This window comes from Protopterus annectens, chromosome 5.part0, assembly GCF_019279795.1.
Source record: "Protopterus annectens isolate FY-2018-M chromosome 5.part0, PAN1.0, whole genome shotgun sequence".
Lineage (NCBI taxonomy): Eukaryota > Metazoa > Chordata > Ceratodontiformes > Protopteridae > Protopterus > Protopterus annectens.
Genome location: NC_056735.1, coordinates 33,538,199 through 33,565,009, shown reverse-complemented (window position 1 = coordinate 33,565,009; position 26,811 = coordinate 33,538,199). Strand labels below are relative to the sequence as shown.

The 26,811-nt window shown below is 42.7% G+C and overlaps 1 protein-coding gene across 2 annotated transcripts in view; it reads left to right on the top strand.

Moving 5' to 3' along the window:
* Positions 1-26,811, top strand: part of LOC122802461 (E3 ubiquitin ligase TRAF3IP2-like) — a 1,503,042-nt gene that overhangs the window by 776,619 nt on the left and 699,612 nt on the right. For both annotated transcript variants that reach the window (XM_044072084.1, XM_044072083.1), the window contains exon 3: positions 4,008-4,576. In XM_044072084.1, coding sequence (XP_043928019.1) covers positions 4,008-4,576 — 569 coding nt within the window. The remainder of the gene's footprint in view (positions 1-4,007; positions 4,577-26,811) is intronic.

Sequence of the window (26,811 nt, the reverse complement as noted above, 5' to 3'; positions counted from 1 at the left end):
CACCTGGATCCAGACTAAGGGAGTGGGGACGGCACAGCCCTCCCCACCTCTCATCCTGGATTACCTTGCTGACCTACTACACAGGGGTCTATCCTTTTCTTCTATTAAAATACACGCCTCTGCTATCTCTGCTCATTTCAGCACAGAGCCACCTCTTTTCTCAAACCCTGTCATCAAACAGTTCCTAAGAGGGGCTAACAACCTGAGGCCACCCAGAAGAGCACCTACCCCAGCTTGGGACCTAAACTTTGTGTTGGAAAAGCTCACCCTGCTCCCCTTTGAACCAGCAGCCTTAGCAGAGTTAGTTTCTCTCTTGGAAGACGGCCTTGCTTCTGGCCATCATTTCAGCAAGAAGAATATCCAAGCTACAAGCACTAATGGCTGTAGAGCCCTTCATCATTTTCCATGCTGACAGGGTCTTCCTCAAGATTAACCCATCCTTCATGCCAAACGTGGTGTCCAGTGTGGCTCTCAACCAATCCATTCATTTGCCCACCTTTTTCCCTAACTCACAAAACAAGGGGGAAAGGATTCTGCACTCTCTAGATGTGCACAGACAGCTCAGACTCTACCTAGACAGGACAGAATCATTTAGAAAGACTGTGATGGTCAGCTTTGCTGCAGGAGCAGAGGGCAAGGCCATATCCAAACAAACCATTTCCAAATGGATAGCACAGTGCATCAATTTCTGGTACTAGCAACACAGGAAACCTACCCCCAAGAGGCTCAGGACACATTCTGCCAGAGCAGCCTCTACCTCTGCTGCTTTCCACAGAGGAGTCCCCACCAGGGACATCCTGGAGGCTGCAACATGGACATCTGTTCATACCTTCACCAAGCATTACCACCTGCCTCTCTTCTCCAAATCCAGGGCAGGCTTTGCCACTGCAGTCTTGCATGGCATCCTAGCCAGCCCCCAGTCTTATTGACTGCCTCCAACCTTTTTCTTCAGCTTTGGGAATCAACCCAAATGTGATGACTGCAACAGTGAAACACGAAGAACATAGTACAGTTGTGTACACTTACCATAAATGTAGATGTTAGTGTATTCACTGTTGCAGTCCTGGTTTCTCTCCCTCCATCCCCCTTGTCTCTCTCTCAATGTCTCCTTACAAGGGACTTTTGGTATATGCTTTCTACTGGTGGTGTTCTTCCACCATAACCTAGCTCTCTCTTGGGGGCTCCTGACAGGGCAAGAAAAACTGATGTAATGGCATCGGCTGCCTTATTTTATACCATTGATGGCCTAATGTCAGTCCTGGATCGATGGCAACCAACGCAGAAATACTAAGCCTCTGGTATTCGGGACGACTGAAGGATACCCTAGCAGGAATAACCTAAATGTCATGACTGCAACAGTGAATACACTTGAACATCTACATTTATGGTAAGTGTACACAACTGTACTTTGTTGTACCTTGGGAGCATAAGTCCTGGAGGATGGGAGGAAAAAAGGTGTAACTGGTTGTGAGAAGGGGTGGGATGCCTCTTTGAGAGGGGAGTTCCTTCCAGGACATTTTGTAGCTTTGCTGAATAGTGGAGAGTGCCGACTTCTCTCTCTGATCATTTTCCATTTTGTTATAGATGAACTAAATCTTTTGGAAAGAGGTCTTCATCCACCATTCCGCAAGAGGCCTGATAAATTCTCTAAACTTCAAAATGACCTTAAGTGTCTAATCAAGAAAGCAGTAGCTGATCCTCCAGATGTTTCTCTAACTTCTGACAAGCCATCCAAGCTCCTGCCTTCTGCTAATGCCCTTCCCTCGGATTAGGACAGTAGGGCCATGGACAGGTAGGGATAAAAGATTTATGCTTCTTCTACCATGGCCTTCAGAGCCATTAATTGTCAGACCCTAATAACCAGATATCTTTGTCTATTCTTGGCAGCCTGAATAAGGACTTTGCTGCCACAGAGACATCAGGTGCAAAACAACAGGCCATGTCTTTGGTGGCTGAACCAGCTCAGTTGGTTTGGTATAGCGTTAAATGCAGCTGTGATGCAGCATAGCAGCTGCTACTGGCTTAGTCATTAGGAGACATGCATGGTTACACTTTTAGCTTCTCCCTGAAGATTTCAAGGCAAAAGTCATAGATTCTCCCCTAGGTAGGCATCTTTTATTTGGTCCACAGGTAGCTAGCTTGTTCAAAACTCGTAAGTGCAAGGAAAAACTAAAAATGACTGCAGGGAAACTCTACTCACTTCTGTGCTCAGAGATGAGAGAAATTACCCTTCCAAGGCCACCTTCTTAGTCCGCAGAGACCCTAACCTAGGACGTCTCTGAAACACAAGTAAGTACCTAGGAAAAGATTCCAGGACAAACCTGCAGATGTGGGAGGCCTCCCTTCACAGATAAGTCATTATGACTGTCCTCCTTTCATCTTCCACTCTCTCGGTCTTGCACTCCTCTTGCCAAAAGACTCAGTTCATCTGTAACAAACTGGAAAATGGTCACAAAGAGAAGTGGGTACTTTCCATTATTCAGCAAAACTACAAAATGTCCTGGAAATAACTCCTTTCTTTCAGAGGCATCCCACCCCTTCCCACAGCCAGTTAAACCTTTTTCCACCCATCCTCCAGAACTTAATCTCCCAAGGTACAATAGAACTGGTTTTCCCTCAATTTGTAAGAAGAGGGTTGTGTCCCAGGCTGTTCCTGGTATCCAGGAAAGAAGGGTATTGGAAACCCTTCCTGTATCTTTTCCCTGCTCAACACCTTCCTCAAGACCCTCACTTTCAAAAATGCTGTATCTTCAGCCCATTCTTTCTTTCATCCTTCCCCAGGCTTTCTTAGTGTCTGTGAACCTGAGGGGTATGTACCTTCATATTCCTATATACCTATCCTGCTGGAAATTTCTGAGATTCTCTGTTGGCTCATTATACTTTGCTTTCTGCTTTGTCCCTTGGGCTTTCTACTGTTCTCGAAGTTTTCTCAAAGTACCTCGCTTCAGTAATAGACTCTTGCAGGACACAGGGAATATGAGTATTTCCTTAACTAGATGATTTTCTAACTCAAGCATAATCACGTCAGACTCAATTACTGCATTTCAAGTTCACCCTGATTCTTCTTTGACTTGGGTTCATTGTCAGTTTCACAAAAAAATATTCCCAAGAGCCTACTGATTACCTTGTTTTCCTAGGTTTCAGGCTAGACACCAAAAGCATGCAGGCTTTCTTGTTTCTAGAGAAGTTGTAGAGCCTCCCAGCCTATTTTAGTCCCTCTTAACTCTCCCGTCTGCCCAGAAAGGGTAATTGGCAGGAGCCATTCCAATGCTGCCACTAGCCAAGCTGCATATGAGGAAGATTCAGTGGTACCTTAAAAATGTATGGTCTCAGCACTCACGTCTGGACTCACAGATCCCCTTTATCCAATATCTGAAGAGAGAGATCCTTTGGTGGGTCTCTCAGGCAAACATACTGTTACAGTATTCCTTCCCACCACCATTCCCTTCCTTTCCTTTTTTTTTTAATCCCTTTTTCTTTTCCTGCCCTGTTTGGCAGCCTGTGGGACTGAAGGGGGACTTCCCTTTTTTCCCTGCATTTCCCCTGTTAGCTGCCCACTGTCTTCCCAGATGTCTTTAGGTCGCTGGCTCAGAGGTAGTCTGTGGATTGTCTGCTTATGTATTATGCTCTCCGTCTGAGGTCCTACATTTGATATATGCTCAATGGAAGATTTTAGGCTTTGGTACCTTGGCTGGTTGTCAGTGGTGAAAAAAAAAATTTGGAATACTGCAACAGTGATCAGTAGGATATCTACTGGTACATTAAGTTCTTAGCATAACTCTACTTTCTGCAGTAGTTCATCAAGCTCTTTTCTTTTAATGGTCTGTTGATTCTACAGTCGTAACAGAAGTAGGCTAAATATCTCTCAACACTAGAATGTAAATTCTGTTTCTGCTTGCTGGTTGTCCTAGGGAATTTAACATAATTAACCCTTTTACAGCTCTTGTGCTGAAAGTTATAAAAATGTTCATAATCAAAGTAAATCTGTCTGTTTTCATTTTGAACAGATTTATGAAGGCTCTGGGTAACTTTATGAAAGACTCACGGAACGCCCCTGAGGAGAATGATGAAACATCAAGCAGTGGTGCTGCTTTAAGTTCAACGATGGAAAGTTTTGTTTCAAAAGAAAGCATGTTTCCAGTAAAAACGTGCTGTGAACAACGTCCTATGTCTTTACCTCCATCGTTTGCTTCAGGAAGTAAACCTTGCTGCATGGATACTTTCAGCAGCTGGCCTTCTACACACATCACAAGCTCAGTGAACCCACTCCGTGAACACAGAGCTTTCATTTGTGGCTCTTATGTCAGTCGTCAGCCATCATCTTTGCCAAATGAATTTAGTAATACCTGGGGACAGATGTATGATGAATCAGTGCCAAATGTTCTGTCAGCTCATCTGCCTTATGATTTAAATATGTCAAACCTTGACCAACCAAGGACACTTTTGTCATGCCCATATCAAAATGATGCCTCTACACAATCTTTGTATAGGCCAAGGGTTCCTGGTCATGACTTTTCAAATGATGTCCCTTATGTATATCCAGTGGGACTTAGCCCTAACCACCAGTGGATTCCAGGTAAGAGATGCTTATGCTTTGTAATATTGTCACCTTGTTTTCTTCTTTTAATTTTTTTTTTTTTCATGATTGAGTTAAGTTTCTTCAGATGCTCCTAGTAATACACTTGCTAAGACACAATCTGAATTGCATTGTGGTTGCTGACATAATTTTTGTTGTGCTGTATTTTGATGAGATCGACTTGTTTGAAATGGGGGATGTTCATTGTGCTATGCTGCTGCAGTCATCACACTTGGGTTATCCTGCCATCAGGCGGTCCTGCAGTCGGCCTGAATTCCAAAGCCTTGGTCCGGCGTCGGTTGTCGTCGCTTCTTCCCTGATGTCAGTGCAGCAGGGGTATAAAAGAGGCAGCCGACGCCATTTTCTTCAGTCTTTCTTGCCGCGCGGTGCCCGAAGCACAAGCAGTTCGCAAGTGCCGGTCGGCCAGCTCCTGAGATTTTCTAACAGAATTTCAGCCAAAGTCTTCTGTAAAGCTAAGTACCCCATTGGGGAAACTTTTCTTGCATCAGACCGATGTCAGACAAAGTAAATAATTGTATTTCTTGTGGGTAGCAAATACCTCATAAGGATTTTCATTCTTATTGTATTCCTTGCCTAGGCCCAGACCACGACGTTTCTGGTTGTCTGTTTTGCGCTAGGTTCAATAAATGCACTATTAAGCGTCGGGCTGATACCGCCCGACATTATTTTGGCAGAAAATTCAACTACATCATGTCGTCAGAACCTCCGACAACCGCTATGTTTAAAAAACGCAAGGACAAAGACCGGCAGCCTAGACCCAGACCAGATACCGAGGTCTCGGTTAGGCCTGCCGCCGGATCTTCGGTTTTCCGTGAGGCACCTACGCAGCCCCTGACTACCACAGATTTAGAAAATATGACTACCTCTCAGTCAGAATCTACTGGGCCACTGGAGCCGGTTCCTCCTCAACTCGCGGACGCCAGCCCTGGCGGCGATCCGGAGACTATGGACAGGCCTTCGGTTTCAGAAGGCGTCTTTAAACCGACAACTCTCTCCGTTAAGTCGTACGCTAAGCTTCCGAAGGTTAAGAAACCGGTTCCACAGACTCCCACTCAGGCCCCTATGCCTAAAAAACAGATGCTCAAAATGGTGGAGGACCTGATTACCCTTATCAGAGGTTCCCAGCCCCCTCCTGACAAAAGGCCTAGACTGGAGGAAGATTTACCTCCTTCTGCCCAGGAATCCATTTCCTCAGCAGAATCTGAGGAACAGGATTACCCTTTCCCTCTCTATGAAGACTCAGATGCTGAGGAGTCTATTCCCTCTGTTTCCCCCCTGAAGACTTCTCTTTTGGGGAAACCCTGCACACCATGAGAGAGCATTTCCACTGGGAAGGACAAGATTACTCTGACTCCAAGAAAAGACTCCGTGAGTTTCTTCTTTTACCTCAGCATAGACCCCTAGCCATTCCTCCTGTTTTAGACATTCTGGATGATCTCTACACTGAATCCAGTCTAAATCCAGATTCCTTACCTCCAGCTCCACCTAAACCAGACAGATACTATTGAGTCCCTGACTCTCACAAGTTTTTATATAAAAGCCCTGCTGCAGACCCAGAAACCATTTCCCAGGGTCCCAAAGGGGTTAAGGCCTCTACTGCTAAGAATCCACTACCAGCGGAAAGAGATTCCAGGGCATTAGAAAGATGGGGGAAAAAAGTGTATACATCTGCCACTTTGGCCATGAGGGCATTAAACTGCCAATTCCACATGATTAAATACCAGCAGTACTTATACTCAGTTAAAACAGAAAATGATCCCTCAAACAGACCAACTAGATTTCAAAGGGATGCAAGATTTGCTGCATGCAGCAGAACAAGTGGGAAAACATACCTTGCAGTGTGGTTTTGATTCTTTGGAGGCCTCATGTAGAGCAGCAGTCACAGGGTCTGTAATACGTAGACATGTTTGGCTAAAATAGCAGACCTTACCAGAACATGTCAAAGCAAAGTTACTGGATACTCCACTGCAAAAGGATGCGTCATTTGGTGTCAAAGCAGAGGAAGTTTTAAAGAAGATGGAAGAAAAGGCAAAATCAATGCAAACAGTTAAAGATTTTTTACAGGTACAACCTCCTCGCTTCAGCAGAAACTGGCCATCAAAAAAACTGGTCCTTTCCGGCTTCAGATAGACCCCAAAGGGGCAGGCACAGACGCCCTAGGGGCAGAGGCCAGGCACAAGGTACCTTCAGGCCTAGACAATGGCAAACAACAACTCAGAGGGGGAGACAACAGATCTCAACCCTTCAGAAAACAAACTCAATGACTTTCCTCTTCGCCTGCCAAGCAAAATTGCCCAGGCAGCACCTCTAGGAGGAAAACTGGCTCTTTTCCCACAAAATTGGCACATCATAACAAAGGACAAATGGGTTCTGGATATTATTACCCGAGGCTACAGATTTCATTTTCACACTTTACCACGGATGAGAGGCATGCCAAATCTGCCAACAAACCAATGGGCAGAGGCACAAACGCAAATTTCAGCTCTCATGAATATGAAAGCAATTCAAAAGGTACCTGCAAAAGAGCAAGGCCAAAGATTCTACTCAAGACTGTTTCTAGTACCAAGAAAGGACAAAGCCTGGAGACCCATCTTAGACCTTTCAATTCTAAACACGTACCTGGACATACCCAAATTCAAAATGCTCACACTACAGCAGCTTCTTCCCATGCTGGGCAAGGAGTCTTGGCTGGTAACGTTGGACCTCCAAGAGGCATACCTGCATGTCCCTATCAGACAAGATTGCAGAAGATACCTCAGATTTTTGGCAGGTACAACGCATTATCAATTCTCTGCATTGCCCTTTGGCTTATCTACTGTGCCCAGAGTATTCACGAAATGTTTGGCATCAGTAATTGCATACTGCAGACAACGAGGAATACAAATTTATCCCTATCTGGACAACTGCCTGATCCAAGCGGACAGCAAAGACATCCTACTACAGCATCTGGCATTTGTAACAAAGTTGGTAAGTTGCCTAGGGTACACAGTAAACAAAAAGAAGTCAAGACTAATACCCTCACAAGAAATAATCTTCCTGGGTGCCAGCTTGAATACAACGGCCCAGATGGCTTACCTCATGCCAGACAAGCAAAAACAACTGGCTCAATACTTCAAAAAGATGGCAACTTCTACCCAGCTCACTGCAAGGAAATTCCTGCAGGCATTGGGGTACATGGCATCCTGCATTCAACTAATTGCATATGCAAAGCTGTATATGAGAACTACAATGGTACCTAAAAAGTGTATGGTCCCAACACAGACACAGCCTCGAAGCAAGTATAACTCTCATTCCCTGCCTTCAAAAAGAGTTTCTATGATGGGCTCAAGCATGCCAAGCAAACAAGGGCCTTCCTTTTGTCTTACCTCCAGCAAACCAAACCTTGACAACAGATTCATCAGACTACGCCTGGGGTGCACACATGGCAGGACAATGCATACAGGGCAAATGGTCTGCAAACCAAAGGCATCTACACATCAATCAAAAGGAGATGCTAGCAGTAAAAAATGCACTAACAGCCTTCAAGGACCTCTTGCATCCAGGACAACTTCTAATAAGGACGGACAACACCACAGTTATGTGGTACATAAACAAACAAGGAGGAACGCACTCCTACCCACTATGCAGACAGGCAATGGACTTGTGGAACACAGCATTAACTTACCAAGTACAACTGCAAGCACAATTCCTGCCAGGAAAAGAAAACATTTTGGCAGACAAATTAAGCAGAAATTTGACAGACCCTCACGAGTGGAGACTACACCCACAAGTATTCTCAATGATAACTCAAAGGTGGGGACCACCAGACATAGATCTGTTTGCCTCAACCAACAATTGCCAGCTACAAAAATTTTGCACAAGGACTTCTCATCCCCTGGCCTGGAAAGTGGATGCCCTATCATTCAGTTGGACAGCATTGTCAGTCTACGCCTTTCCACCTCTGCCTCTACTGACCCAGGTATTACTGAAAGCCAGATCAGAGAGACCACAGATGATCCTCATTGCTCCGGACTGGCCACGTCAACACTGGTACCCACTACTACGAAGCCTGATTCACAGCCCTCCATGGATCTTACCTCAATTCCCTCTGATGTTAACCCAACAAAACTCTCAGATCCTTCACAGTCAACTAAGGACCTTAAATCTTGCTGCATGGAAAATACCTTAAACTATCAAACAACACTTCTCTCAAAGGACGTTCAGAATGTCATTTTGGAGGCCAGGAGGCCCAGCACCAGAAAAACTTACTCAGACAAATGGAAAAGATTTTGTGTATGGAGCCAGACCAGAAGCATAAATCCTGGCATCCCAAATATTCCGCACATACTCCAATATCTAACTGAGATGCTACACAAAGGCCTTTCTTTCTCATCCATAAAGATCCATGCTTCTGCCATTTCAGCTCAATATGATACGGTTCCTCCCATTTTCTCTCATCCTTTGCTAAGGCAGTTTCTCAGAGGGGAAAAAAATATAAGACCCCCCAGAAAACCGCCAACTCCAACTTGGGATCTAAATTTTGTTCTGGAAAAGTTAACACTTCCTCCTTTCGAATCAGCCTTTTCAGCAGAGCTTCAATACTTGTCATGGAAGACAGCCCTGCTGCTGGATATTACCTTAGCATGCAGAGTCTGAGAACTGCAGGCACTTATGGCAGTGGAACCTTTCATCATTTTCCATCAGGACAGAGTATCTTTACGCACCAACCCTTCCTTCATGCCAAAGGTAGTATCCAGTGTGGCTCTCAATCAGACCATACACTTGCCCACCTTTTATCCAAACCCACAGAATAAAGGAGAAAGACTCCTTCACTCTTTGGACATTCACAGACAGTTACGTTACTATGTGAACAAGACAAAGGCCTTCAGAAAAATCTGACCAACTCCTTGTATCCTATGCACCAGGCTCAGAAGGAAAGGCTATTTCAAAACAGACCATCTCCAAATGGATAGCACATTGCATCCGCTTTTGCTACTCACACCACGGGAAAGCAGTGCCTGCTAGTATTAGGTCTCACTCTACCAGGGCTACAGCAACCTCAGCAGCCTTCCTCCGAGGAGTCCCAACAAAGGACATTCTGGAGGCTGCTACCTGGAGTTCAGTGCACACCTTCACCAAGCATTACCACCTTCCTCTATACTCAAAAAAACAGAGCTGGGTTTGCCACTGCAGTTCTGCAGGGCATCTTAGCTGCACCTAACCCAGTTTAGCTCCTACCACCCAACCATAGCTTTGGGACTCTACCCAAGTGTGATGACTGCAGCAGCATAGCACGATGAACATAGTACAGTTTTGTACCTACCATAAATGTAGATGGTTGGAGTGGTTATGCTGCTGCAGTCCAGGTTACCCTCCCTCCATCCCCTCTACCTAACAAGGCTTTTCTTATACCTCCATGTACTTCAACCTTTGGGACGCATGTCTGTATGGTGTATTTGCTTACAACTAGTACCATTGTTTTGCACCAAGGTATGTTTTGCAAGCTTCTTATTTTGCCTTCTTAGTTTGGGGCACCTGACATCTGGGGCAAGAAAAACTGAAGAAAATGGCATCGGCTGCCTCTTTTATACCCCTGTCGCACTGACGTCAGGGAAGAAGCGATGACAACCGATGCCGGACCAAGGCTTTGGAATTCAGGCCGACTGCGGGACCGCCTGATGGCAGGATAACCCAAGTGTGATGACTGCAGCAGCATAACCACTCGAACATCTACATTTATGGTAGGTACAAAACTGTACTTTTCCTGACAGGGAAATAACTTTGAAGTTTGCAGGTTTTGAATAGTGCAGCAAGAAAACAATTCTCTACCATATACCCGTGGTGGTGGTGCTGCGGTAGCATTGTCGCCTCACAGTAAGACGCTGTCCGGTTCTATTCTCAGCTAGAGCGTCTTCTGCGTGGAGACATGCGTGAATGGGCATACCTTCGTTGAAGGTTGTGCGTCAGGCCTGGCAAGCCGGTACGTAAAAATGAACTGCCAGTCATTAGCGGACCGGAGTTCCGCTGTGGCGACCCCTAACCGGGAAAAGCCGAAAGACACAAACAAACAAATATGGTCTGTATACATTAAGCTTACCATAACAAAAGCAGGGTCATTGCAGGATGAAAGAAGGGTTATATTTAGTTTTTGGGGGTTTGGGCATGACATAATTGCTGATCATGCTTGCTCACCCTTTGGAAATATCTGTTTTGCTACACAAGTTGATCAAACTGGATTTTGTGGAAAGCCAGCATCTTATTAAGCAGAATTGGTATGAATGGTTTTCTCTCTGCACCATGCAGGTCAGCTTTCACTTCTTGCAGTCTTATACACTTGATGTAGCTAGTAGAAAAGTAAATTGTGTAACATCCAAATAAAATACTTTTTCTTCTTTTCATTAGTCTTTATTACTCTTATTCCTCATGTTTGTGCCTTGAATACTAAATTACTACTTTTCAGTTCTCTTCAGTCCATTGCATATGTCCGCATCCAGCTTTTATGTTTATTTGTAGATGCTTTTTGACCTCATGCTTGCCAACCATCAAGACCCCTCCCCCCAATCAGAGACAACCTTTCAGGTGTACCGCAGTTGAGCAAATGTACAAATGCACAGAAGACGACCAGATTTTTGAATCACAGGATTGAGCAAATGTACCCGTGTATGATTTGCAGTGATGTCAAGCACATTAAAAGCTGAATGGTAACTTGCTGGAGTTTATTTCTTATGTACTTTGTTGGGTGGGTTATTTTTTGTTTGGGGATGGTAGTGGGATGTAGAGCATTGAGCTGTTTATTGTTTATATATTTTACTAAATCGTTACCTGTGATATTCTCAGTGTGCACAGGCAGGTGTTTGTGTTTGGGATATTTCTCTCTTGTAACCAGCAAATGATGATAAATGTGCAGACGCAAAACTAAGAGCCCAAAAGGGCTGCACAACAAAGCAATTTTCCAAAAAGTAACAGCCAGCAAATCACCTGTGAGATGAATGTTTTTTATTAGAAAATCTACAAAATTCAAGTACTTTCATCCAATAAACAATGGACTTTTAAAATTAGAAATGGTCACTTTTATCTAGTTTATACATCTTGGATTCATGCTAAAGCTTCATCTCTTTATTTGTACAAGCAGGAATTTCAAGCAACTCCACAAAACTTTGTTCAGAGTACAGAATAGCAGCCTTAGCCCTTCCTGGCTTAAGGCATATCTTACAAACTCCATTCATGGAAACCTTTCAACCACAGCCACCTTCTTCACTCCTTGAGACTTCCCTTACCTTCCTCCCTCAACTCAGGGCTGCTAACCTGTATTCTGAATAAATCTTGTGGAGTTGGCTGAAATACCTGCTGATATGGATAAAGAGATGAAGCTGAATCCAACAGGTGTATTAACTAGATGAAAGGAAGCAGCATAATTTCCAAGCTTATTTCTGAAGAAATCCATTGCTATATTGGACAAAAGCATGTAACTTGTATATTTTCTAATTAAAAAAAAAATCATCTCAAGGGTGGATTGCTGGCTTTCACTTTTTTGGGAAATTGTCGTGTTGTGCAGTCTTTTAGATTTCTCCCATGTTCAAGGTGTTGCAACCATAGAGTTGCTATATTGAAGTTGGGGGGGGGGGGGGGCTTGCCTTTCTTGTGCTTTAGCCTTGCGTAGGGTGATTGTTTTGTGTTTGGTATTTTTACTGTCAGTGTTTTGTGTGTACATTATTTTGTTTGGTGTTTTCTGATTATGTTTGAGTTCACTGTGTAAGTCGGTGTATTCAAAGCTTTATGGCACCTTCCATTAACCCAACCCATTAATTAACAGGCTTAAGCAGAGCTTATAAATAAAATTGTTTGGGTAACGAGCATTTCAGTCCTTTCTTGCCTTTGAAGTGCAGTCTTCTTGCAAATTCAGAGGAATGTCATTTGGCTAGTCTTCCTTCAAGGCTGTGCAGATAAGTTCCCTTCTTGGTAAAAAAAAAAAAGCTTCCACATTATATTATTTTATAATGAAACCTGTTGTCTTTTATCTTGGAATTATGTTTGTCTTTTTGCATGGACTGTCTCGAGACTTGAACTGCATGATGAGTGTGATATTTCTATGCAGAAAAGCTTTTTAAAAACTGTTGAACTCTTTTTTTTTTCTGTATGTATTTTACTGCTTATTAGTTTTATGGACAATGTACTGTGCTTGTAGACCTTAACATAGTGTTTTGCAGATTTTAACACTGTTAGGGCATGACTGACTCATACTAGTGATGCTAGCTGGGCTGTCTGCTTATACAGCTGAGTGCGCCTCCAGGCATTTCTGCAGTTACGTCCTACTGAAACCTCTGTGTGTCAAATATTGCTTGTTCACATTAGCATTAGTAATTCTACAATCATGCATACATACAGTGTATCAGAATATTTTATCTTGAAGCATACATGATAGCAAACACAATTGTATTGATATTTGATCTCAGTCAGTGAGTGTTAGAACTGAGGTGATAACTTCATTTTTTTTAAAGGCTGAAACCACACCCACTAGCAGTTAAAGGTACACACTCAAAAGAGCTGTACTGCAGTGAATGAGTTAACCATGGAAAATAAAGTGGATGCTGTGGTGCTCCAATCCTCAAGACGTAAGAAAGAGAATTTTTTTAAAAGAGCCTATGTTCTTACAGTGGAATTCTTCCTTGCCTCAGCTGCTGGTGGGTGACTCTGCTGTGGCAGTTATGGAATCTTTTTCGTTGTGTCCCTCTAGTGGTTTATCTTGAGAAGACTGTATGGACTGGATGACAGCCTTGCCCTCTAGAGCTGTTGGACTGTTATTCATGGACATGGCAGAGCTACTCATGTCAGTTTTGAAGAAGGTGGCTGGCAACATCATACCACATAGCCGAGCTAGTGTATCTGATTCTTGCACTGGCAGTCCTTCCTTCAGTCTGTCTGGTATAACAGAGTCCCCTAGCGAAAAGAAGCAGAAAGTTAACCATTTATCTTCCACAACCTATTTATCCATAGAGAAGGATCATTTATTAGACTTCGCCAAAGGCTTGTTGCAAGCCTTTAACTCCTTTCCCACTGATTCCTTTTTTGTCTGGTAAAAGGAAAAGATTTCTCTCGCTCTCTTTTCTGATACTGAATCCCAGTCGAAGGAACCGGTATGTGACTAGGAGGATTTTTTTTTGTGTTAATTTTCCTCAAACACAAGACTCTGATTCTGAAGATAGTGATTCGGCAGCCTCTATTCCAGAGGAATTGTCTTATTCTGATAGTTTCTCCAAAATGAAGGAACTGTTTCAGTGGGAACAAGCTGAAATTCAAGTTGCTGTACAAAAATATAATCTATTACTATTTCTCCAGTTTTACTTATCCTTGAGGGTGTTTTATTACAACTTTGCAGTATGCCTGACAGTCAGCCTCCTAGTACTATGAAGTCTTGTAGGTTATGTAAAGTTCCCCAGGCTGATAAATGCCATTTTTCTAATCCCAGGTATGATCCTGCAGTGACAACTTTGTCTAAATTTGCTGCAGTTAAAAATATTGCATATTCTAATCTTATTATTTTAAATAAATATGGCAAGGTGTTTGATAGATTTGGGTAGAAAGTCTGCTCCTCTGCTGATTTGAGTTTCAGGATTATAAGCAACAAGTTTAAATATTAAAGTTTTTTTTTAGTAGCATTTTTTGAAAATATGAGAGTTTATTGTTGTGTTGCCCTTTGCAGACTCTAAAGCATGTATTAATTCTGCGTCGTGTCTTGTGTGCCCTAAGTAACGCAACGTTCTTCAAGTGCTTATATGATGCAGCTGACATAGGCTCTAGAATAGCTGCTACAGGGTCTGCGATGAGACTTGCTTGGTTATAGCCTCAGATTCTTCCTGAAGATGTTAAGGCTGAAATTCTCTGCTCTCCTTTGGATAATGGTGTATTATTTTGCCCTTCTGAACTGATATCCTGAAAAGATTTGATGAAAGAGGCAAACTTGTACAAGGGGTAACCCATATTTTTCAATTCTTCTCTAAGTTTTTAAAGAGTTTTCCTTTCATTTTGGGTTCTTCAATCAAAAAGCAAAAAAGATGTCTCAGAGAAGCTCAAGAAAGTGGAGCCCCCAGAAACACAAGGACAGTCTAAAAAGTCAGATTGACTAGTCACCTGTACTGGATGTTCTTTGTGTTTCACTGTTGCAGTCATCACATTTGGGTTATCTGCTTGCAGTAGCCCTCATTCGGCCTGATTATCAAAGTCTTGGGTCCTGCGTCGGTTGCTGTCTCATCTTCCATGATGTCAGGTAGTCAGGGGTATAAAGCATGCAGCCGACGCCATTACATCATTCTTTCTTGCCGTATGGTGCTCGAAGCAGTTCACAAGTGCCGGTTGGCCAACTCCTGAAATTTTCGTTTTCGAGCTTCAGAACCGAAGTCTTCAACTAAAGCTAAGTACCCCATTGGGGAAACTTTTTCTTGCTCTAAACCGATGTCAGTAAAAGTCAATAATTATATTTCTTGTGGAAAGCAAATACTTCAAAGGGATTTTCATTCCTACTGTATTCCTTGCCTAGGCCCTGACCATGACGTACCTCGCTGTCGGTTTTGTGCCTTATTTAATCAACAAACTATTCATCGTCTGTATATTTACACTTCTAAATATTTTGGTACTCTGTTCAATTACCCAGATATGGCTTTGGTAAGCCACCCGACTACCGACATTCCGAAAAAACGCAAAGATAAAGACAGAGACAGGCCGCCTAGGTCCAAAGCTGCCGACTATGCTTCTCCTGAGCTAGTTGCCAGTGCGCTGGTACTCAGTGCGGCGCTTTTGCAGCCCCTGATACCCGCTACCTCAGATTCGCAGGCCTCTACTGAGACCCATTCGGAGTCTGGTATGCTGCGAGATGCTTCAACTGTGGAACCTGTGGATGTCCCTACCTTGGATGACTCCGGAGCCGCTGTGCAGGCACCGGCTTCTGAGTGTGTATTCAGGCCTACTGACTTGCATATTAAACAGACGTCATCTTCTTCTTCAAGGCCTAAAAGTCGATCCATGCCTAGAAAACCGACGCCCAGACCACATGGTCAGGCATCTATGCCTAAAAAACAAATGATAAGAATGGCCGAAGACGTTATTACTTAAATCGGGGAAGCCAACCTTCCCCCTCTAAGAGACGTAGGACTGAATTTGCTTATGGTTCTTCTGATCAGGATTCTGAAATTTCTGTTTCCTCTGATGACCAGGATTTACCCTTATCTACCTATGAGGATTCTGATGCAGAGGACTCTATTTCCTCTGCTTCCCCTCCAGAGGATTTCTCTTTTGGTGAAACCTTGCATACTCTTATGGAGCATTTCCGCTGGGAAAGCCAGGATTACTCTGATTCTAAAAAGAGGCTTAGGGATTTCTTTCTTCTGCCCCAACACAGGCCTTTAGCTATCCCCCCTGTACTTGACATTGTTGATGGTGCCTTTTCGGAATCTATCTTGGCCCCTGACTCCTTACCGTCTGCTCCCAGAAAACCAGATAGATATTATAGGGTTCCTGACTCTCACAAGTTCCTCTTTAAAAATCCTACTGTGGATCCTGAGACCATTTCACAGGGACCCAAGGGCATTATCGCTACTACTGCCAAAATCATACCCCACTCTGATAGAGATTCCAGGGTGCTGGATAGATGGGGTAAGAAGGTATACATTTCTGCAACCTTGGCCATTAGGGCCTTAAACTGCCAGTTTCATATGTTAAAGTATCAACATATTATTGGATTGCTTAAACAGAAAATGATGTTGATTCCTGACTGTGCTGAAAATAAGGATTTACAGGATTTAATGCATTCTGCTGAACAAGTTGGAAAACATACTTTGCAATGTAGTTTTGATTCACTAGAGGCATCTTGCAGGGCTGCTGTCACTGGGTCTGTACTTAGAAGGCGTGCATGGCTTAAGGAGCAGTCTTTGCCAGATCATGTTAAAAGCTAAATTGCTGGATGCTCCCTTAAACCAGGACCGCCTGTTTGGTAACAAAACAGAAGAAGTACTTAAAAAGATGGAGGAAAAAGCTAAATCTATGCCAGCTGTTAAAGATTTCCTGCAAGTACAGCCTCCAAGATTTAGAAGGCATTGGCCCTCTAAGAATTGGCCTTTTCCTACCTCTTCCAGGCCTTCTCAGTCTAAACCCAGAACCAGCAGAGCAACCAGGTTTCAGTCCCAAGGTACGCACAGGACTAAGCAGTGGGGGGCTCCCACTTCCAAATTAGCTAGTAGTAAGACTCCCCCCATGGTAAACTTTCTCAGTGACTTAACTTTAAAACCTCCAAGCCCTTCTCAGCTGACTGCTCCTTTAGGGGGAAAGATTGCTCTGCAGGCAAAAAACTGGGAACTCATTAACCAGGACAAATGGATTTTAAATATAGTTTCCCAAGGATACAGCTGCCACTTCCATACTTTACCAGCCCGAAACGGTTGGCCAGATCTACCCCCAAGTCAGTGGGCAGAGGCACAAAAGCAAGTTCTCTCTCTCTTAAGTATAAGTGCTATTCTAACTGTCCCAGAAGAGGAAAGGGGACAAGGTTTTACTCAAGACTTTTCCTGGTGCCCAGAAAAGACAACTGGTGTCCTATCCTCTCTATCCTAAACACTTTTTTGGTGATTCCAAAATTCAAGATGCTAACTCTTCACCAGTTGCTTCCTATGTTAGCCAATGATGCCTGGTTGACAACACTGGATTTAAGTTGGCAACACTGGATTTAAAGGAAGCCTACCTGCACATCCCAATCAGGGAATCTTGCAGAAGATACCTACACTTCAAAGCAGGCTACATGCACTTTCAGTTCTCTGCACTGCCCTTTGGCTTATCTACTGAGCCCAGGGTATTCACAAAATGTATAGCTCCAGTCATTGCATTTTGCAGGCAAAGAAATATTCAAATATAACCATACCTGGACAATTGTCTAATTCAGGCAGAAAGCCAGGGCATTCTTTTGAATCATCTGGCGTTTCTACAAAAGGTGCTAACTTCTCTGGGGTACACCATAAACTAAAAGAAATCATATCTTGTACCCTGCCAACAAATTGTATTCCTGGGAGCAAGCTTGAACGCAACTTCCCAGATGGCTTTCCTCACGCCAGAGAAACAAGTTCACTTGACAGCTTACTTCAAACTGATGGACACAAAGACCCTGCTATCTGCAAGACAAATACTGCAAGCCTTGGGGTTCATGGCCTCCTGCATTCTCCTAATTCCATGTGCAAGACTGCATATGAGGAAACTACAATGGTATTTAAAAAGCCTATGAAGTCAACATTCTCAGGATCTAGAAGCAATGATTCCTATCATACCTTGCCTACAGTTAGAGTTCCTTTGGTGGGCAGAGGCCTGCCACCAAAACAAGGGACTGCCATTCACTCTACCCCCTGCCACCCAAACCCTAACAACAGACACATCAGACTATGCATGGGGGGCTCACTTGGCAGGGGAAGTGCATTCAGGGTAAATGGAACCCAAGTCAAATGCACCTGCATATCAGTCAAAAAGAAATGTTAGCTGTACAGAATGCTCTGGCAGCCTTCAAGGACCGCAGTCTTCCAGGATAATTAATGGTAAAGACGGACAACACCACTGTTATGTGGTGCATAAACAAGCAGTGGGGGGGCACTCATACCCTCTCTGCAGACCAGCCATGGCTCTGTGGAATATAGCCTTGAGCTACCAAGTGCACCTACAAGCTCAATTCCTGCCAGGAAAGCAAAATACACTGGCAGACGAACTAAGCAGAAATCTCGTGGACCCACACGAGTGGAAAGTGGAAGCAAAGACATTCAACATGCTGATAAATGGGGGAGCCCAGATATAGACCTGTTTGCCTCCCCCCAGATCTAAAAGTTAGACAAATTCTGCACAAGGACTCCCCACAAACAAGCTTGGAAAGTGGATGCCCTGTCCTTCACCTGGAAAAGCCTATCAGTTTATGCCTTTCCCCCTCTGCCTCTCCTCTCCAAGGTACTACTAAAGATCAAACAGGACAAACCAAGGACAATACTGATTGCACCAGACTGGCCATGCCAACACTGGTACCCCCTCTTGCGCAGTGTCACTGCTGGCACCATGGCAGCTGCCTCGGATCCCTACCTTGCTATCCCAGCAGGAGGGCCAGATTCTGCACCCTCCGCTTCAAACACTGAACCAGGCAGCCTGGCTAATTACCTGATCTGTCCTTTACCATCCCTCAGTAAACAAGTGTTGGATGTCATTCTGGAGGCAATGAGGCGTAGTACTAGAAAATCTTATGCTGAAAAATGGAAAAAATTCTGTTCCTGAAACCAAACTCAGGGGATGGGTTCAGCAGTGCTTCACAAGGACCTTTCCTTTTCCTCCAACAGAATTCATGCCTCAGCCATTTCAGCTCATTACAACACAGAATCACCCCTCTTCTCTCATCCACTGCTCAAGCAATTCCTCAGAGGGCCAAAAGCTTAAGACCACCCAGGAGAGCCCCTACTCCAGCCTGGGACCTTAACTTTGTATTGGAAAAACTCACTCTACCTCCTTTTGAGCCAGCTGCAAGTGCAGAGTTGAAATTTCTTTCTTGGAAAACAGCCTTCCTTTTAGCCATCACTTCAGCAAGAAGAGTGTCTGAATTACAGGCCCTTATAGCAGTGGCGCCATTAATCATCTTTCATCATCTTTCATGCGGGCAGGGTGTCCCTCAAGACCAATCCCTCTTTCATGCTCAAGGTAGTATCCAGTGTGGCTCTTGATCAATCTGTTCATTTGACAATCTTCTTTGCTAATCCACAGAACAAAGGGGAACGTGTACTGCACTACTTAGATGTGCAAATACAACTTTGACTTTACTTGGACAGGACTAAACCTCTCAGGAAATCTGAACATCTGCTGGTGGCATTTGCTGTAGGGGCAGAGGGGAAGGCCATTTCAAAGCAAACCATTTCTAAATGGCTAGGCCATTGCATTAATTTCTGCTATAAGCACCATGGAAAACCTATCCCACAGGGGAAAAGGCCGCATTCAACCAGGGCTGCAGCTACCTCTACAGTCTTAATCAGAGGTGTCCCTACCCAGGGACATTCTAGAAGCTGCTACCTGGAGTTCTGTACATACTTTCACCAAGCATTACCATTTGCCAATTTTCTCTAAATCCAGAGCTGGCTTTGCCACTGCAGTCTTGCAGGGCCTTATAGCTGGTCCAATGCTATCTAATTTCCTCCTCCCATCCTTAGCTTTAGGAATCTACCCAAATGTGATGACTGCAACAGTGAAACACGAAGAACATAGTACGGTTGTGTACACTTATCATAAATGTAGATGTTCAAGTGTATTCACTGTTGCAGTTCTAGTTACCCTCCCTCCAGCCCTCTGACTTCTATTGGCTATACCTCTGTTCTTGCTTACTATATTTAAAGCTTTTTGGTGTATTTGCTTTTTTGTTGGAGGTGTAACCTTGTATATATAATTGCTTCCCATCTGGGGCAAGAAAAACTGATGTAATGGCGTCGGCTGCATGGTTTATACCCCTGAATACCTGACGTCATGGAAGATGAGACAGGAACTGACGCAGGACCCAAGACTTTGATAATCAGGCCGACTGAGGGCTACTGCAAGCAGATAAGCCAAATGTGATGACTGCAACAGTGAATATACTGGAACATCTACATTTATGGTAAGTGTACACAACTGTACTTTCCACTACCTTCCCAGCATGACCATTAATCTGTCCCAGAACATGAATTTCCATCTTCTGATGTTGAGGCAGACTATTTCAGCCAAGTGGGTGCTAGGAATTATCTGTCAAGGTTACATATGGGAGTGGGAGTCCCTTACTTTTTAAGGGATTCACATTGATGTTCTTCGTGTTTCACTGTTGCAGTCACTACCTTTGGGTAATCTGCTGGCAGGTTGCCCTCAGTGGGCCTGATTACCAAAGTCTTGGGTCCTGCGTTGGTTGCTGTCCCTTCTTCCATGACATCAGGTCATCAGGGGTATAAAATGTGCAGCTGACGCCATTTTCATCAGTCTTTCTTGCCGCGCAGTGCCCGAAGCAGAAGCAGTTCTCAAGTGCTGATCATCCGACTCCTGAAATTTTCGTTTTAGAGTTTCAGAACTGAAGTCTTCAACCTAAAAGCTAAGTACCCTGTTGGGGAACTACCACTGGTTTAAATAGAATGCAATTGCCCTAATTGGCTTTTATTCTTTGAATTTTACTATATAATGGTTCATTAATTAAACTTAATTGTCTGATGAAGTCGTAGCATTAAGCTGACGAAAACGCATTGATTTGTTCCAAAGCGTTCACCTTGTGGATTATTTTCGTGGATTTTAAAACTGTTGTGAACTTCAATAAAGTGCGGTTTTGGTGCGCTGTTTCCAGCTCTTTTTCTTTACTTGGTTACTTTTTTGGTTGGGCACCTGTAGTTGGATTTCTTGGTTTGGTGCCCAGCTATGGAGAACAGCCCACACTCCTCTAACCGCGAAGAACTGGGACAGTCCCGTAAACTTATTGGACAGCTCACTGAGCTCATTGAACTGTTAACCCCGCTGTGCGTTACTCTGACTGGCAGGAAATCAACGGACGTAGTGAGTTTGCCGGAAGGGACCGAAAGGTTTGGAGGATCCAAACAGAAGAGGAAGAGATCCAACCATGATTCCGGCTCCACGTCGCACGAGGAGGCTGAACCGAATGGTGGCACTTTTGATCCTGCCATCACACCGATGCTTTTGGGTTCCCGATCAACATCGGATACCAACACACATGCAGGGGTTATCAATAGGCGTGGTGGTTCTTCTCTGAACACGCCGGGCATTAATGCCACAGGTACTGTTCCCACTTCTTTAAACAGTGACAATTTAATAGACTGGTTAAAAAATCCGCGTGGGCTTAACCTTACTTCAGAAGACGATAATTCACCACAGGATGGTGATTCATATTGTTTAAAAATAGACAAATTATTTAAATCAACGCATAAATACAAAATGTTGTGCATAGAGAATTCTTATTTAACAGCATGTATAAAACACAATATTGTACCAAAAGGGCTCAGGGTATGGAAGTACCCCAACAATGTTGAACCTGGCACTGCTTTTCATAAAGACCTGATAGATACTTTTAATAGATGTGGTCTTGAAATTTTAAGTCTTATTATCAAAGAAAATAACAAACAGCTATTAGAATTAGAAGAAGAAATTTTGGTTCTGGATAATTTTATTAAGCAGGACTTGTTTTTTGAAATAAAGCAAGAAAGGGATAAATATTATAATTTAAGGGTTGATATTGATACTAAATGTAAAGCATTAGAACAAAGAAAGATTAATAAACTCAAAAGGGACTTAGATGATTATCAGAATAATGTGAGCTACCCACAACCACCGTTTAAGAGAAATGTACATAATGTTAGAAACAAGCTAGACAATAGGAGAGTGAACAACCACAATGTGCACTTCAGGGAGGAGGAATTTTTTATTGAAGACTATGACACTGACTTTCCACCACTAGAAAATGAAGAACCGCAATATAACATGCATAGAAAGAGACAAGGTCCTCAGAATTTTCAGAGAGGGGGAGGAAGAAGGGGGAGAGGGAGGTACTAATTAATACCATCTACACCCCCACCCCCACCAAATCCCCCATTCGTAATCTTAGCGACCCTCCTGGTTTAGACACAGATTTTGAGATTTTATGTACAGGCACTACACATTCTTTCAAAAACTTTTCTATTTACAATTTCAGCAACATCACTTTAAATAGGGCACATTTTGACCTACTCAGTAAAGGGTTTAAATTTATTCCAAGTACTCGAGGTGACTTAGTCAAAACTATTTTGGACATGAAGTTGTTTCTCAGGAAGCTGAACTTGCAAGCCATCCTACCAGCTACTTCAGGAAACCAAGAGCTATCACATCCTGCCTTAACTAGACGTAGTACCTACAATCCTCCACTCCTCCCGCAAATAAAGAACCTGGAACTGGTGTTGGAAAATGAAATTAGAAAGGAGTTTAAACAACATCATAAGGCGTATAACCTTACAGTGGAAGAACACGAAACTCTGGAAGATTTAAGGAAAAACACACTAATAAGAATTATGAAGCCAGACAAAGGAGGGGGAGTGGTGATTATGGATAATATTATATACGAAGGCAAAATGAATAATATTCTTCGAGAAGAAAGCAAATATAGGAATGTATCAATTGATGAGGTGCAATTGGCCTACCAGAAAATAGATATGGCACTTGACCACATGATCATGGAGGGAACAATTGACAACAACACGTACAAATTTTTGTCAGTGCCGAAACCTAAGATTCCTATCATTTTCGGCATACCTAAGGTACACAAAAATGTTAGTGACCCTCCATTAAGACCTATTGTGTCAGCTGATTGTTCTAAAACTCTTCCTATGGCTAAATTTGTGGATCATAAGATCAAACACATTTGTAACAACTACAAACATATACTAAAGGATTCATGGGACTTACTAAGAAGCATTACACCAAACCTCTTAACTGAGAACTTGATTTTTGTTACTATAGATGTGGTGGATCTCTTCACTTGCATACCACACCATGAAGGGATGAGTATTTTTGAGGACATGGTCTTCATGGATAATACTCTAGCACATTCAGAAAAAGTTGCAATAGTGGAGTTAATGGATACCATTTTGAAGTATAACTTCATAACATTCAATGGAGAATTTTATCAACAAATCAAAGGGGTAGCAATGGGTGCGGCCTGCGCACCAACTTATGCAAATATAGTACTAGCAGGTTGGGAATTGAATTATATCCTGAACTCAGGATTTCAACAATATTGGTCACTATACAGATGCTACCTGGACGATATTGTCATATTTTGGACAGGAAGTAGCGAAAAATTGACTGAATTCCTGGATTACATTAACAGTACTACCCATTATTTGAGATTCACACACTCCACCTCTCCTAACAAGCTACAATATTTGGACGTTGAAGTTCAGAAGAATAAAAATAACAAAGATTTAGAAACTAAAACATTCAGGAAAAATACTTTTTGCAATTCTTTCCTGCATTACAATAGCGCACACCCTCCACATTGTAAAAGGAACATTGTCAAGGGACAATTTGTGAGAGGGTGTCGCATGACGAGCAGGGATGATGATTTCTATGTTGAATGTAACATCTTAGAAGGTATGTTCTTAGCTAGAGGATACCCACTGGATTTTATCAAAGACATTAGAAAAGAGGTGGAACAACATAGGCAGACTAAATTTAAACCTATTAAGGGTTGTCTGACCAACAACATGGACCCTATAACAAGTGAGGGCACTACGGACAACCAATATAATACTAGTAGGAACAACACACCAGCTGATTTCGAATACCAATCAGCACTTCTCTTAGAATTCAACTTGTTCAACTCCAAAGTAAAAAGAATCTTTCAAACTGAGTGGGACAAATTCACTTCTTTTACGGACATTCCGAACATCAAAGAAAGGGTCCCGAAAGTTGTATATAAGAATGCACGTAGCATTAAAAAATTTTTAGAAAATAATCAAGTCAATGACATTAACAACTCTATTGAGAAGACACGTTGCAGCAACACTACTCAAGGAACATTTCCTTGTGGACGCTGTAAACAGTGCCCTTATATTTCTAACAAAGAGAAATATTTCTGGAAGCTAGGGATATGAATATATACAGTACAGGCCATTACAACTGTGAATCCCAGGGAGTAGTCTATTTGGCAATGTGTTCAAATTGCAACTCCTACTATGTTGGAAAAACAGAAAGAATATTGAAGAGAAGAATATACGAACACCTGTATGAAATACAAAAAGGAAAAGACACAAATGCTTTGTTTAAACATACAAAAACTTGTAAAGAGTCCAAATTTTCTTTTTTTGTCCTTGAGCAGGTGAAAAAAGAAATGAGAGGAGGCCCCTGGGAAGAATGGCTGGAATATAGGGAATTATGTTGGCAAATCTTATTAGAAGCCAACAAACAACCTGGTTTAAATGAATGCATTTCCCTAGCTCCAGTTTTAAAATTGAGAGCAGCTAAAATATGAAGTGAACTAGTAACAGCTTACCACAAAAAAACAGTAGGTGGCACCATCGTTCTTTACTTCATTCCCTCCTTGTGTAAAAAACACTTCCTTTAACATTTACACATTTACATGAATTCAACTGAGGTTTTTATTGTATTTATTTATTTATTTGGTTTACAAAGAAACTATTTATTGAAGCACATTTTGATTAACTTATTGAAAAGGTTTTAAACATCAGAACCAATTTTAGAAGAGATTTTAACTGTTTTTTACGACATTCATACATTTTACATTGTTTTGTATTATAATGAGCTTTTTAGTCCTTCATTACTACCATTGGTTTAAATAGAATGCAATTGCCCTAATTGGCTTTTATTCTTTGAATTTTACTATATAATGGTTCATTAATTAAACTTAATTGTCTGATGAAGTCGTAGCATTAAGCTGACGAAAACGCATTGATTTGTTCCAAAGCGTTTACCTTGTGGATTATTTTCGTGGATTTTAAAACTGTTGTGAACTTCAATAAAGTGCGGTTTTGGTGCGCTGTTTCCAGCTCTTTTTCTTTACCCTGTTGGGGAAACTTTTTCTTGCTCCTTACCAATGTCAGTAAAAGTTAATAATTGTATTACTTGTGGGAAGCAAATACCTCATAAAGATTTTCATTTGTACTGTATTCCTTGCCTAGGCCCTGACCACAGCGTGCCTTGCTGTCGGTTTTGTGCTAAATTTAATCAATGCACTATTAAGTGTCTGTATATTTTTGCATCGGAATATTTTGGCTCAAGATTTAACTATCCAGAAATGTCGTTGGTTAGCAATCCGACTACCGGAATACACAAAAAAACGCAAAGAAAAAGACACAGACCGTCGAGGTCCAAAACCGAAGACGAGGCTTCTCCTAAGCCAGTCGCCGGTTCGCTGATACACATTAAGGCGCTTTCGCGGCCCCTGATACCCGCTACATTTGCCGCGAGGCACTTTTAAGTATTGAACCCGTGGATGTCTCTACCTTAGATGGGTCCGGAGCCTCTGAGCAGGCACTGGCTTCTGAGGGTGTTTTCAGGCCTAAAGATTTGTATATTAAACCGACACCATCTTCAAAAGCAACTTCCATGTCTAAAACACTGACGCTTGGGCCACGTGCACAGGCTGCTATGCCTAAAAAACAAATGATCAAAATGGCTGAGGATTTAATTACTTTGATCAGGGGTTCCCATCCCCCTCCTGCTAAGAGGCCTAGGCAAGGCACTGACTATGAATCATCAGATCAAGTTTCTATTTCTTCTGATTCCTCTTCTGATCAGGAATTATTAATTCCACCTTATGAGGACTCAGATGCAAAAGATTCCAATCCTTCTGCTTCTCCTCCTGAGGATTCTTCTTCGGAGAAAGTTTGCATACTTTAAGGGAACACTTTCACTGGGAGAATCAGGATTTCTCAGAATCTAAAAAGAGGCTTGGGGATTTCCTTCTTCCTCAGCATAGGCGTTTGGCTATACCTCCTGTTCTAGACATTGTTGATGATGTTTTCTCAGAATCCAGCATGGCTCCTGATTCCCTGCCTCCGGCTCCTAGTAAGCCAGACAGATATTACAGGGTTCCTGACCACAAATTCCTCTTTAAAAACCCTGCTGCTGACCCTGAAACCATTTCTCAGGGTCCCAAGGGCATTAAGGCTTCTACTGCTAAAAATCCTACCCCATCTGATAGAGACTCCAGGGCGCTGGATAGATGGGGTAAGAAGGTTTACACATCTACAGCCTTGGCAGTCGGGGCTTTAAACTGTCATTTTCATATGCTTAAATATCAGCAGCATATCATGGGCTTACTTAAACAGAAAATGATGTTGATTTCTGACTGTGTGGAAAATAGAGTTGCAGGATTTATTGCATTCAGCTGAACAAGTTGGAAAGCATACTTTGCAATGTGGTTTTGATTCCTTGGAGGCCTCTTGCAGGGCCGCTGTAACTGGATCTGTGATAAGAAGGCATGCTTGGCTCATTGAGCAAAGTCTGCCTGATCATGTTAAAGCAAAGTTGTTGGATGCTTCCTTACAACAGGACAGTCTTTTTGGTAATAAGGCAGAAGAAGTTTTGAAAAAGATGGAAGATAATGCTAAATCTATGCAAACTGTAAAAGATTTACTACAAGTGTAGCCACCCAGGTTCAGTAGGCACTGGCCTACTAAGAATTGGTCCTTTCCAGTACCCACCAGAGCTGCTCAGTTCAAACC